We start from the raw sequence: 15,298 nt of genomic DNA on the forward strand, positions 1-15,298 counted from the left end.
CATTTAGGTTTAGATTTAACATTTTGATATAATGTTTAGAGTCAACATTTAATTTGATGAATGTGATGAAAATTTGAGAAGTGAGTTAAATATCAGAAATATATCTGATAGAAAAGTATGACTGAACTTTTACATTCGGCATATTGAGTGAGGTTTGAAACGGAATGACTCACAAAGCGTGTCTGGTGTAAACACTCTCAGGGGGTGATGGCCTGGAACCCGAACATTGCCCAAGGGCTGCCTGTACCATTGCATGTGGCAATTAGTCTGCACTTATTAAATTAAGTGGAAATGTCCATACTGTACGCACCAAGGCAACACTTGTCTCAAGTGTTCCATATAATAACAATGTGTTGTGAAAGGACATCATAGGTCTCCTGTATAAAATCAATTTGAGTGCCTGTATGAATACAAGGATAATGGATCATGCACACTAAGAGATATAGTAAGTGAAATCAACATAATGCATAGAAAAAAAATAAATAGAAAATGCAGAAAATTATATATTTAGTTAACAATAATAATAATAATGGATTAGATTTTATATCGTGCTTTTCTATTATTAGATACTCAAAGCGCTCACAGTGAAGTGGGAACCCATCATTCATTCACACCTGGTGGTGGTAAGCTACATTTGTAGCCACAGCTGCCCTGGAGTAGACTGACGTAAGCGAGGCTGCCAGTTTGCGCCTACGGCCCCTCCGTGCACCACCTATCACTCATTCATCATTCATTCACTAGTGTGAGCGGCACCGGGGGCAAGGGTGAAGTGTCCTGCCCAAGGACACAACGGCAGCGATTTGGACGTCAAGAGGCGGACAGCGAACCTGCAACCCTCAGGTTTCTGGCACGACAGCTCTACCCACTACGCCATACCGCCCCTGTTACACGTTGGTGAAACTGCATCAACGTGTTCAGACAGGTTTGAATTTTGCTGTTAAAAACCCTAATACGCAAGTACAATGTTGTATAATGCATATATATTAAACTATATAATCCAATCCAGTCCAATCCACTTTATTTATATAGCACATTTAAACAACAAAAATGTTTCCAAAGTGCTGCACAAAAATATTAAAAACCACCAATGACTGAATAAAAACTAAATATAAAACCAATATAAAAATAAATATGATTAAAAACGATTTGAAAGGGTATAACCAATTAAAACAATAAATACAAATACACATTTAAAGTGGCTAATATGTGATGTGTGTTATTGTGTTAAAATGTTTTTAACATGTTCCTGGCAAATAAAGAAATACTTCTAAAAATGCATTACATTGTATTGTATGCATGTTCGAAATAAACTGAAACTGAAGTGAACTAAACTGAAGACGTTGACAAATATCGATATCACTACACCATTAACGATCCGATACTGATACTACCATCGTTGGTATATATTGTATTGTTTGTTGGCCCAGCTTCGTGTCTTCGTGCTTTTCCGTCCATCTCCGTAAAGCTGGTTGTTGCTCGTCTGTCTGGTGAGGAGGGGGGGGGTGCGCCGAGCGATGATTGACAATAATGGCGACGCGTCTAGTCTGAATTGACTCCATGGGGGTGAGAACCATCTCCGGCCGACAAAAGGGAACATCTCAGGTGAATGTTTCGCGTCGCACAGGATAAAAAAACACCCCCGAGTGAGGGCATTTGCACCAGTGGCAAAGACTTGACTTCGGCGAGGAGGCTTTTGCCTTTGCTAGCTTCTAGTTAGCCCGCTAGCTGGCTAAGTTGAAGAGGGTCGCATTGTATGTTGAGCGTGCAGACCCGAGGAGGAGGGGCGGTCAGCTTGCACGGACCTGGCTAAACCAACAATGTCGCTGCTTCACAAGCTCCCCGTCTCCATTTGTGAATGAAGTGTGTGCTTTTCCCAAAAAGATCCTCCCTCCTTCAAGCAGCTAGTGAGGCTAGTGGGCTAGCTTCGCGGGCTGGTGTTTCGGCTCTGTTCGGACTTGCTCGGGCTTTGCTTTCGGAACCCGCTTGGCAAGCTCACTTTGGGCTAACGTGCTAAGATCTACTTGAACATTTGCAGGAGCACTGCGATCTTTTTGTCGTATTCAATGACTACCGGCAGGAACAACCGAGCCATGATGGAAGGAGTCGGGGCCAGAGTGGTCCGCGGACCCGACTGGAAGTGGGGAAAGCAGGACGGCGGAGAGGGACATGTTGGCACCGTCAGAAGTTTTGAAAGTCCCGAGGAGGTCGTTGTTGTCTGGGATAACGGAACGGCTGCTAACTACCGCTGCTCTGGAGCTTACGACGTGAGGATATTAGACAGTGCACCTACAGGTAACTTCTAATAAATCAAAACACCAAATCAGTTAACTGTATACGCTCGCGATGGTGTGTTTTTGTCTTTATGGGGCCTAGAAAGATTCAGACACTTTGTAGTTAGACTACTACACAATAACAACACACCAATGTTTACACTAGAGCAGTGTTTTTCAACCTTTTTTAAGCCAACGCACATTTTTTCATTGAAAAAAATGCGGAGGCACACCACCAGCAGAAAACATAAAAAAATTGAAACTCAGCAGTCGATATTGACAATAAAAAGTCGTTCTCACAAGTGTTGGATATGAATTCAAACCATAACCAAGCATGCATCACTATAGCTCTTGTCTCAAAGTACTGTCACGACCTGTCACATCACGCCATGACTTATTTGGACTTTTTTAGTGTCTTCCTGTGTGTAGTGCTTTAGTTCTTGCCTTGTGCTCCTATTTTGGTGGCTTTTCCTGTTTTGTTGGTATTTTCCTGTAGCAGTTTCATGTAGGGATGATGTTCGAAACCGGTTCTCCCGGTTGTTCGATAAGAAAAGGACCGTTCGATAAGAAAATAACCGATACCATGGACTCAAATCCCTTTTTTATTGTTATTTTTTAAAAATGTTTTATTATTTTTTTGTCCTGTCCAGCTTCTCAGGCAAATCTAGTGGACGGTGTGGCGAAGTTGGTAGAGTGGCCGTGCCAGCAATCGGAGGGTTGCTGGTTACTGGGGTTCAATCCCCACCTTCTACCATCCTAGTCACATCCTTTGTGTCCTTGGGCAAGACACTTCACCCTTGCTCCTGATGGCTGCTGGTTAGCGCCTTGCATGGCAGCTCCCGCCATCAATGTGTGAATGTATGGGTGAATGTGGAAATACTGTCAAAGCGCTTTGAGTACCTTGAAGGTAGAAAAGCGCTATACAAGTATAACCCATTTATCATTTATTTATCATTTATGTAGATGCCCATATCGGCTGTTCAGATTTACTTTACAAAAATTATATATATATATATATATATATATATATATATATATATATATATATATATATATATATATATATGTATATATGTGTATTGTGTGTATATATATATGTATAAATATATATATATATATATATATATATATATATTATATATATTTGATTTATTAAATGTATTTGTATTATCATTTGATGCAGGAGGGGATAGAAAGAGGAAAAAAGGAAGACAGAGGGGGGTATTGTGGGGATGAGAAAGGGATTAGACAGAGAGACAAAAACAACAACAGCAAACACAACAATAACAACAACAACAATAGAGCAACATCAGCAAATACGATATGTAAAAATATGATGGTAAAAGTGATAGCAAAGAAGCAATTAGCGAAATAAATAATAATACAGAAATGACAATGACCATTATTACACTACAAATGGAGCAATACAAATACCAATAGAAATAGCGCTATTGATAATGAACAATACCAATAATTTACCTCTATTATCAACAATACAGTTGTTCAAATGCAACAATACATATACATAATGATAACTAGAGATACAAAAGAATGCAGAAAAATGGAGAGGAGGTAAGAGAAGCAACCTATATTAACCTTGTAGATTGTTATGTTACTTATATTTTTGTTTTTCTGAAAAATCCCACGTAATATACTTCGGGTAACAACAGTCAATATTTATTTATTTTTTTAATTTTTTTTAGGGGGGTAATAACAGTCAATATTTACTTATTTATTTTATTATTATTTTTTCTTATAAAATAAAAGTGAGCTTTTGTTAAACCAAATATTGTGTGTTTTTTCCCATATACAACAACCTATCTGGATTCGATAAGAGAATCGATTAGGAATCGGTTCGATAAGAGGATTCGATAATGGGCTCGAACTCGATAATTTCTTATCAAACATTTATCCCTAGTTTCATGTCTTCCTTGAGCGCTATTCCCCGCACCTGCTTTGTTTTAGCGATAAAGACTATTTAAGTTGTCGCTATCCTTCTTTGCGGGGACATTGTTGATTGTCATGTCATGTTTGGATGTACTTTGTGGACGCCGTCTGCTCCACACGCCGTAAATCTTTGCTGTCGTCCAGCATTCTGTTTTTGTTTACTTTGCAACCAGTTCAGTTTTAGTTTCATTTTGCATAGCCTTCCCTAAGCTTCAATGCCTTTTCTTAGCGGCACTCGCCTTTTGTTTATTTTTGGTTTAAGCATTAGATACCTTTTTATCTGCACACTATCGTCTGCATAATGTGATCATGACATCTACAAAGCAATTAGCTACTTGCTGCCACCTACTGATATGGAAGAGTATAGCATGCTTACTCTGCCGAGCTCTAGACAGCACCAACAGTCAACAACGGCACATTTGCAGATGATTATTACTGGTTTGCAAAAAATATTTTTAACCCAAATAGGTAAAATTACATATTCTCCCACAGCACACCAGACTGTATCTCAGTGTGCTGCTGCACAGTGGTTGAAAAACACTGCACTAGTGTCACAAAGCCCAGGACATTTCCCTTCCCTATTATTCATTATTTGTATATAGTGTCAGTGCATTGACATTATATCGAAGGTCCTGTATAATGACGGGCGCACACTGCTGTTTTAAAGCATCTTCTATGAAACCACTAGTCAAAGTTCTATATAGCAAGAGCGCTCTGCTGTTTTTAAAGGGAAACTGAACTTTTTCCTATGAGAGACAAGAAGACTAAAGTTTTTTTTGCATTCTAACATGTAAAAATTGGCTTGTTCCAGGTGGCTAGCAATGCAGCTAATGGGATACCAGTAAATCAATTCTACCTATAAATCACTTTAAAAATGTATTTAAAAACCGCCAACAATACATTGTGTTCCATAACCTGTATAATAACCAAGCTGTAGCAACATTGTAACTGTAAAAGCGAACACGGAGGAACGCTTTTTTTTTTCAAGCTGAGTAACACATCGCCATTCTTCGGTATTAGCCGTAAAAGCTAGCTATGGCAAGAGATAAGCTAGCTTCTACGTCAGCACCCGAATTGCGTTTGAGATTGTAATGCACAACACAATGCGACATGATACCAATCTGTACTGACTGAAAAACATGAACAATCATATTACAGTATCTGTGAAGTATTAGCCCACATTTCATGTTTTATTTGTACACAGCTATCCCATGTCCGCCCTGAGATCGGTAGGTCGTGAGTTCAAACCCCGGCCAAGTCATACCAAAGACTATAAAAATGGGACCCATCACCTCCCTGCTTGGCACTCAGCATCAAGAGTTGGAATTGGGGGTTAAATCACCAAAAATGATTCCCGGGCGTGGCCCCCGCTGCTGCTCACTGCTCCCCTCACCTCCCAGGGGGTGATCAAGGGTGATGGGTCAAATGCAGAGAATAATTTCGCCACACCTAGTGTGTGTGTGACAATCATTGGTACTTTAACACGCATGAGGTGCTGCATGTATGATGATCAATATTAAAGTGACTCACTCGATGATCAGCCGTACGTTTGGTCGAGCTGGGTGGGAGTGTTTTTTCCAGTTTATTTTGGGCAAGCACTCCATTTATTTCGAAATAGCATGGCTCCAAGTTCCACATGTACAGCGTCTTTAAAGTCATGTCGACGTCACTCTCTCGGCTTTCGTCTGCTCCAACGTTTCACCCTTCCTTTGTTCATCCTTTGTATATTCAGCTTAAAAAAAATAGGTTGGGAATCCTCATTTGTCCAAAAATAGTCATCTTTTCTGTTACCAAGTCTGCCATGATTAGAAAACACTTGCGTTTGTTTCCGGAAGTAGAACACTAATTTCTTGCCGAAAATCAGAAGTGCGCTGTTATGGAAACGGAAATAAATGCGCTGAGGAAATCAGTTCCGGCAATGCTTTAAATGACCAAATTAAGGTAAATATTGAACATAATACCTATTGTTATGAACGTGTCTGTTACTACATTATATGTAGACTTGCAGTGTGTATATAAAACATTGATGGGGGGTTTTGAAGTTGTTTTAAAGGGCTTTGAAGGCTACAATGGTGACTCCCATCTTCCAAACACTTTTTTTCGCATCTTTAAAATCCTAAAAATAAAAAAAAAGACACATGTGTTTTTGTCTCTCAGAATGATTGTGAATGATAGGCAAAATTCCCCCCCAAAAGTGCAGTTCCCCTTTAAGGAGCTGCTGCAAAAAACTCGAATCAAAAAGTCTATTTAATTTGGCATGCTTTACAGTAGTATAACATGAACATGCAAAACAATTAACAATGCAGTATGTCCTGTTTAAACTTGTGTGATTCAACAAAAATTAAAAAGAGACTCGCTTTCATGTACCCTCTGCAACAACTACCCGGTACTAAAGAAAAATATTACCGGTATATGATAGGAGCTTTCTGCTGTTTTTAACAAATTACTGCAAAAAAGCTAGTCAAAGATCCTCTATATGACAGCAGCACTCTCAGGTTCATGCAGTTACCCAAAACAGCAAAGATCCTCAATGTGACAGGAACACTGCTGTTATGAAGGACCTACTGCAATATTGATTCGGTAGACGGGAACACTGCTTTTTTAAGGACTCACTGCAAAAATGTTACTCAAGCATCCTATGTATGACCAGGCCTGAGCATTTAACCTAAATATAAAACCTCAAGATTTTTTCACCAAAAATTCGATTTACTATTTTTTCCCCATTTTTCTCTACTTTCTAAAGAAACCAATGAATACAAATGACAAAGGTAATTCAAAATAAGTTTTATTTTTGTTTGATCAATAGTAGTTTGAAATGGCACTGCATCTTAGTAATATCAAAATTCTAATTTGTATAATGTTGTTCTTTTTAGACCAGATATAAATTGTACTTTTTATGGAATCATTTTCAAAGAACTAAATCAAAAGCTTCCTCTCGGAGGCAATACTTCTGATTGCTCTTTGAATAAATTACTTCTGTAAACAAAAATGTAGCCTTGCACAATGCACATTGCATGCAAATAAATCATCTCCAACATTGAGATGAACAAAGTGCAAAATTAAAACTAATATAAAACGACTAATACAAAAATATTATTATACATGCAGGAGTGAGAGGAGAGTGAAGAAAAAAAACATATTTTTTAATTTTTTAAACGTCTGCAACAAAAAACTTCATCGGAAAATTGATATATTGCCCAGGCCTACATATGACTGAAGTGTTTTTAGGAATATTCTGCAATGTGTTGGCTTGTACGCATGCACCTACTCAAAAATGTCTTCGTCTTTAAGGAATAAAGCACGATGGAACAATGTGTGACACCTGCCGTCAACAGCCCATCATCGGCATTCGTTGGAAATGTGCGGAGTGCACCAATTACGACCTCTGTACAACCTGTTACCATGGAGACAAACATCATCTGAGACACCGCTTCTACAGGATCACCACCCCGGGCAGCGAGAGGTTAGTTAATCCAAGAGTGCTTAAAGCTGTAGAGACACTTCGACAGGCATGTATGTAGTAACTAGCACATAGGGTTTTTTTTACCCTCATTATTGTTTGTTTGAAGTTTGGGTGTGTTGATGTGCTATTTGAGAATCTTTATTGCGCATTTGCTCACAAGCAGTCAGAATCTATCTCTGTGCTCCCAGCCCTTCAGTTGCCAGGCAACAAACTCGCCTGGCTTAAATCTTTGAAAATAATATTTGGCAAGTGATTCCCCTATACATGATTTATCTTGTGTTAACGTTTTTTAATTCAAATATGTTTTTCTTTATGCAGACTGGAGTCTGCTAAATACATGTGCATTTATTTTCACATTCCTATATTTAGAATGTAAATCCAGCTACCAGTTAAGCATAAAATAACCCAAAGTAAATGCAGTTGAACTTTCACGCCTGAGAACATGCCTCTGCCAAGATGCTGGGCATCCGTAATTGTCCTTTTCAGGAAACCATAAAAACATTCCTTAATCAAACTAGAATGAAACCTGCTCTTTATTGTATTATTTGAATATCTAAATATTGCATAATAACAAGGTACACGTTTAATTTAAAACACAATTTTATACAGGTTGGGGGTCCTAGTTCCGTCTCTGTTTGGGGGTCCTCGGCCTAGAAAACGTTGGAGACCACTATAGAGCTGGACGGTGTGGCTCAGTTGGTAGAGCGGCCGTGCCAGTAACCTGAGCGCTCCTGGTTCAATAGGCTTCTGGCATCCTAGTCATGTCTGTTGTGTCCTTGAGCAATACACTTTACCCTTGCTCCTGATGGGTCGTGGTTAGGGCCTTGCATGGCAGCTCCCGCCATCAGTGAGTGAATGGTGGAACGTAGAAATAGTGTCAAAGCGCTTTGAGTACTTTGCAGGTAGATAAGCGATATACAAATATAACCCATTTACCATTTACAATTAATTGAATTTTGATATTAATTTTGATTTGGGCTTCTCACTTTAATGAAAATATTATTATAGAAAAAAAACGAATAATGGGCCAGGCAACATGTATGCAAATTCCTGAGCTTGTAAAGGTGAAATGGATGAGTAGGCATATGAGTGAAAAAAAATATTTCTACAAAAAATTTTGGATCTCGCCATGGTTGCTACTTTATATTTGACACAGCATGTAGTAATATCCTATTTTTACTTGTATGCCTATCAATAATTACTGAACTCAACAAAAAAGTAAGGCCATATGATTTCTGCGTTAACGTAACCGCAGACAGAATCTCAGAATTGGCCAATAAAATGAAATACGCTGTTAAACACAGAATATCACAGAAATTGACATTCATGTGACTGAAATGTTTTCATTGTCAGGCGAAAGAACATTTATTGGCGGAAATAATGTGTCCGGGTTCGCTCATTCATCCCGGAAACATTCAACCACCCATCCAAAACTAAACAATGTAGAGATGGCCACTTGGAACTCTCACTAAACTATGAAGCTAATGCTAGCAAGAACATTCCATACAATACATCTCATCTGTTTGTGTTGTTGCGAATGCCAACATTGATGTAAGATAATTGTACAAACAGGACAGCAGTGCAAGTTAAGAGGTGCTCTCTTTTTGTACTGCACTTTTTTGGGGAATTTTGCCTATTGTTCACAATCAATATAAGAGACAAGAAGACAAAAGTAATTTTTTTTTAAAAATTCTAACATGTAAAAATTGGCTTGTTCAAGGTAGCTAGCAATGCAGCTCATGGGAGCAATCTATTATAGATCTAAATCACTTTAAAAATGCATTCAAAAACTGTCACCAATACTTCATTTACGTCCCGTAACCTGAATAATAACCAAGCTATAGCGACATTGTTATTGTAAGAGTGAACACTGAGGAACTATTTTTCTATTATAGTAACACATCGGCGTGCTTCAGTATTAGCCGTAAAAGCTAACTACAGCGAGAGAAAAGCTAGCTTCTATGTCAGCACGAAACGCAATTTAGTTTCTAATGCACAACACTGTGATAGGACACTAATTTGTACTGACTGAAAAGCATGAACAATCATTTTACAGTATCTGTAAATTATTAGCCCACAATTCATGTTTTGTTTGTACACAGCTAGCTGGACAGCGTATGTACTGTAGTTGTAATAACACGCATTTGGGGTAAGCCCGCCATTTATGTCAAAATAGCTTGTTTCCAAATTCCACATTTGCAGTGGCTCTCACCTCACTCTATTGGCTTCTGTCTGTTCCAACGTTTCACCTTCTTCTTTGTGCTTGCTTCGAGAAGCAACAGTTCATCCACTGTTCATTTAGGTTAAAAAAATACGATTGTGAATACTCATTTGTCCAAAAATAGTCGTCTTCGTTGTTTGTTACCAAGTCTGCCATGATTAGAACACACACAAGCATTCTGTATCCGGAAGTAGGAACACATATTGTTGCTGGAAGTCAGACGTGCGCTGCTATGGAATGGAAATCAATGTGGAGCAAGTCAGTCCCGGAATTCAATAAAATGATCAAAATACGGTGAATATTGTACATATTACATATTGTTATGAACGTGTTTGTTACTACATTATATGTAGACTCGCAGTGTGTTTACAAACCGTTGGAGGGTTTGAAGTTGTGTTAGAGGGCTTTGAAGGCTACAACGGTGACTCCCATGAGCCGCATCTTCCAAGTGTTTTTTGTCGTCTTTAAAATCCCAATAAATAAAAAAAAGACGTGTGTTCGTGTCTCTCATATTGATTGGAAACGATAGTAAAAATTCCCCCCAAAAAGTGCAGTGCCCCTGTAAAAAGCCTCAAGTCGTTTCCACACTCATCAAGATGGGGGGGTGGAATGTGGGGCTGGAGCCAATCCTGGCTGCACTCGGGCAGAAGGCAGGGTACACCCTGGACAAGTTGCCACCTCATCGCAGGGCCAGCACAGATAGACTACATTCACACTCACAATCACACACACGGGACAGTTTGAGGCTGTGAGGCACGAGAGCTAACCACTGCTTCACCGTGCTGCCTACATTGCATCTTACTCTGAGCAAATTCAAATTTTATAAAATGGGCTCTTTTTAGAACAGATATAAATTGGACTTGGTATAAAATTATTTTACCAAATTCTAAACCGATGCAATTTAGCTGTTGCAGCTAATTCCGGCATACTCACTGTTCTGCCTGCTCATATGTTGATCAATATACATTGTCCTAATCAAATAAAGTTATAGGCAAAACATATGTCTTAAATAAAATACTTCTGTAAATTAAAATGTAGCATTGAAGGGTATTGGTATAGTTTTTAGTATGTGGATCAACGCAGGCTATTTCACTGTTTGGGCACCACGTCTTTAACAAAGTTCAGAGCGACCGCTTTAGTGAGCGTTTTCTACAGTGTTTCTTTCTCATCATACTGTACATGGTACCTTGCGTTAGGGCTGGGCGATTATATGATCATGATCGCAATGAATTTCAGTTCGATAACAGTGATCAGCTGTTAGCATAATTACCTCGATCAAACATGGCGGAAATGTTTGTTACAAGATACGGCAGTAGGGAAGCAATTGTGCTCGGTAAAATCCTGCACGGGACAATTTGCCTTATATTGACAGTGATCCTGTGAATGTGTGTTTGTGTACGTGTGCGTGTGTGTGTGCGCGTGACCATCCCTTTGTCGCGAAAGTCAGGCTCATCAAGACTTAAATAATGTTCAATCAGCGTTGTGCCTCTTCAAAGTCAATAAAAGTTTATTTATATAGCCCATAATCACAAATGCCTCAATGGGCTGCACAAACCACATCAGGGCAAGAAAAAACTTAACCCACTGGGACAACAAGAAATCTTGGAAGGGACCGCAGATGTGTGCCGAGTGGATATGTTTAATAATGTGAGAGGGGATCCTCTTGTATGTATCACCAATTGATGCAGTGAGGAGTGGTCCATCCCGGGTCCCGACTTGGAAAACGAGCACCTTCTCTGTGGAAACTGATGCGTGGCCACCTGATAACCTCTCCACGCAGGAGAGGAGAGCAGAGCAGAAAAGAGAGAAGGCAGAGCAACTGGTCTAAAAGCGGTCTATTTAAAGGTTAGAGTATAGAAACAAGTTTTAAGATGGGACTTAAATGCTTCTACTTTGGTAGCATCTCTAACTGTTATCGGTAGGGCGTTCCAGAGTACTAGTCTGAATAGAAAACGCTCTATAGCTTGCAGACTTTTTTGGGGGCCTGGGAATTAGTGCAGTTAAGCCAGTATAGGCGTAATATGATCAAACTTTCTTATCTGAGGTATTGCAACTGCATTTTGTACTAACTGTAATCTTTTAATGCTACACACAGAGAGACCCGGAAATTATACGTTACAGTAATCAAGACGAGAAGTAATGAACGCATGAATAATGGTCTCGGTGTCGGACAAAATGTGAAGAATTTTAGCGATATTGCAGAGATGAAAGAAGGCTGTTTTAGTAACACTCTTAATGTGTGACTCAAATGAGAGAGTTGGGTCGAACATAAAACCGAGATTCTTTACCGAGTCGCATTATATAATTGTTTTGTTGTCAAATGTTAAGGTGGTCTTATACCGATAATCAACATTTCCGTTTTCGTAGCGTTAAGATGCAAAAAGTTGCTGGATATCGATTGTTTGATTTCATTAAGACACACTTCCAGATGGCTACAATATGGCGTGTTGGTCAGCTTTATGGGCATGTAAAGTTGGGTGTCATCAGAATAACAGTGAAAGCTAACGCCGTATTCGCGTATGATGTCACTTAGCGGCAGTATATAGATGCTGAAGAGTGCAGGTACGCCTTTTAGGGGCCTTTTTTAGCTTTAGCAGTGCTATACTATCAATGGCATTATGCAGGGCATCGTTAAAGTTGTTAATGAGGTTATCGATAGAGCCCACATAATTTGGGAATGGTGCCATTACCGAGGGCAGTAGACCAGCAAAAGTCGTAGTTGTGACAGCATTAATGTTACGACTGCTAAAGCATTGGTTATTAATGGCTTGTATACAATGAGTCAGAACTTTGAATTTCATAAGGTAGTGTGCGGGAGCACCATAACTTTGGAAGTGGTTACACCCCGGACAATGATTAGATCTATCTTATTACTGTTGCGATGTGTGGGTTTATTTATTATTTGTGACGGTGTATTCATATGGATATGAAAATCCCACATTATGATTATGTTAGCTGCGTGCGTTATCTGATGAATAACAAACTGAGAATTCACTTATAAAGTCCGAATAGGTCCCAGGGGGGCAATAGATAACAGCCAGATGCAGAGGTCGTGGTGTAACAGACCTCATAGTAAGCATCTCAAATTATTTATATTTATTACTTAGGTTAGGGCTAAGGTTAAGGTTTTCATTGGATTTTAGTACGACCCCTGCCCCCCTTTTAAGGGGACGAGCAGTATGTGCACTCGTATAGTTACAAGGAGATGCCTCGTTAAGCGGAAAAAATGAATCTGGTTTTAGCCAAGTCTCACTGAGACCAAAGACGTTAAGATTATTGTCTCTAATGACCTCATTAACTAATAACGTTTTGGGAGTCAATGATCTAATGTTTAAAAAGCTCATATTATAGATAGTGGGCTGTTTTGAGGCATTTTTCCTAATGGTATCCGTAGTGCGTCTATTGCGTCTATTTCGCGTAGTGCGCCGAGACAAGTACTCGAGTCCTAGCTATGGCAGAAAACTTAATGAACAGAAGTACAAAGGCTACACCAGAAGATGCAAACCACTCATTAGCAAGAACGGGAAGGCCAGGCTGGAATTTGCCAAAAGGTACAGAGATGAGCCTCGAAAATGCTGGAAAAAAGTTTTATGGGACTGATGAGACAAAGATGGACTTCTTTCAAAGTGATGGAAAGGCGAACGTTTGGAGAAAGAAAGGATCTGCTCATGATCCCAAACATACAAGCTCATCTGTGACACATCATGTCATGGCTTCTTCTGGGACGTCATCTTCATTGATGATGTAACACATGATGGCAGCAGCAAAATGAACTCAGAAGTCTACAGAAACATTTTGTCTGCTAATTTAAAGAAAGATGCAACCAAACTGATTGGGAGATCTTCATCATGCAGCAATATAACGACCAAAACAAGAAAGGAGTTGATCCGGGGCAAGATGTGGAAGGTTTTAGACTGGCCGAGTCAGTCTCCAGAATTAAACCTAATAGAGCATGCATTTTACCTGCTGAAGAGGAGACTGAAGGGAGTAACCCCCCAAAACAAACAACAACTGAAAGAGGCTGCGGTGAAAGCCTGGAAATTATCACAAAAGAAGAATGCAAAAGTTTGGTGATGTCAATGGCTCACAGGCTTGATGCACTTATTGAAAGCAAAAGATTTGCAACTAAATATTAAGTCTTATTTACTTTAATCTATTTTATGTTTATATGTTCCAATACTTTTGCTCACCTAAAAATGTTGTGTTCCATTACAAATAATGCTATCTTCTAAGTTGTGTATCAGATCCAGATGTAAATACCTGGAAATGAAAGCTGAAATGTTGATCTTGTCTCATATTCATCTTTTGATGTCAAACCCAAATGTTTTCAGTCTACAACAAAAATAAAGGAACTGGCCTCACTGTTCCAATACTTTTGGAGGGCACTGTATATATATACGGTACATTAAACTAGGGCTGGTTGATATATCCAATATACTCGATATATCGCGGGTTTGTCTCGTTCTCACGCAGTTGCTTTTAGCTGCGGGCATTACACTACAGGTGTTTCTCACTTTTTCTTGTCAAACAAGCGCACCTTCTTACATACGTCGCATACAAAAATGTAGCAGCACGACTAATTTGTACCATCATTTGAAAAGTCTCGCGCTAGAGCAGTGGTTCTTAACCTTGTTGGAGGTACCGAACCCCACCAGTTTCATATGCACATTCACCGAACCCTTCTTTAGTGAAAAATAAATGAAAAATGTTTTTTTTTTTCAAATTCAAGACAAAGTTATATGTTTTTGGTAACACTTTAGTATGGGGAACATATTCTAAGTAACAAAGACTTAATTTAGAGTTAATTGGACACTATGGGAACATATTTTAAGTAACAAAGGCTTAATTTAGAGTTATTTGGTTAGGGTTAGGGTTAGAGGGTTAGGGTTATAATAAGGCCATGTCAAATAAGGCATTAATAAGTACTTAATAATGACTAGTTATGCCAATATGTTACTAATTTGCAATATTTTCTCCTAAAATAATTACTTTTTCATGTAAAATTGTTACTTTTTCATGTAAAATGGTGACATTTGTCATATAAAATTCTGACTTTTATCACAATATTGCCAATTTTTTTGGTGTTCTTGTAAAATAGTGAAATTTTGTGAATAAAATTATGACTTTTGTCATAATTTTGCCAAGTTAAATTCCAATTATTATTATTATAATATTGCCACTATTTTTCAAGTTTTCTTATAAAATTGTAACTTTTGTCGAGTAAAATTACGACTCTTCATAAAATTGCCAAAATGTTAAGCTTTTCTTGTAAAATTGCGACTGTTATTGAGTAAAATTCCAACTTTTATCATAATATCGCACAAATGTTCAGTTTTTCTCGTAACATTTTGACTTGCGTTGAGTAAAATTACGACTTTTATTATAATACTGCCAAAA

The 15,298-nt window shown here is 38.6% G+C and overlaps 1 protein-coding gene across 5 annotated transcripts in view; it reads left to right on the forward strand.

Moving 5' to 3' along the window:
• Positions 1 to 1,413: 1,413 nt before the first annotated feature.
• The window catches only part of mib1 (MIB E3 ubiquitin protein ligase 1), a 123,512-nt gene continuing 109,627 nt past the window's right edge, over positions 1,414 to 15,298 (forward strand). For 2 of the 5 annotated variants that reach the window (XM_062022873.1, XM_062022875.1), the window contains exons 1-2: positions 1,421 to 2,292; positions 7,509 to 7,680. In XM_062022873.1, coding sequence (XP_061878857.1) covers positions 2,064 to 2,292; positions 7,509 to 7,680 — 401 coding nt within the window. In that variant the 5' untranslated portion in view covers positions 1,421 to 2,063. Of the gene's footprint in view, positions 2,293 to 7,508; positions 7,681 to 15,298 lie in introns of all 5 variants that reach the window. The other 3 variants (XM_062022871.1, XM_062022874.1, XM_062022872.1) reach the window with 3 other exon arrangements.

This window comes from Entelurus aequoreus, linkage group LG16 (assembly GCF_033978785.1).
Source record: "Entelurus aequoreus isolate RoL-2023_Sb linkage group LG16, RoL_Eaeq_v1.1, whole genome shotgun sequence".
Classification (NCBI taxonomy): Eukaryota; Metazoa; Chordata; class Actinopteri; order Syngnathiformes; family Syngnathidae; genus Entelurus; species Entelurus aequoreus.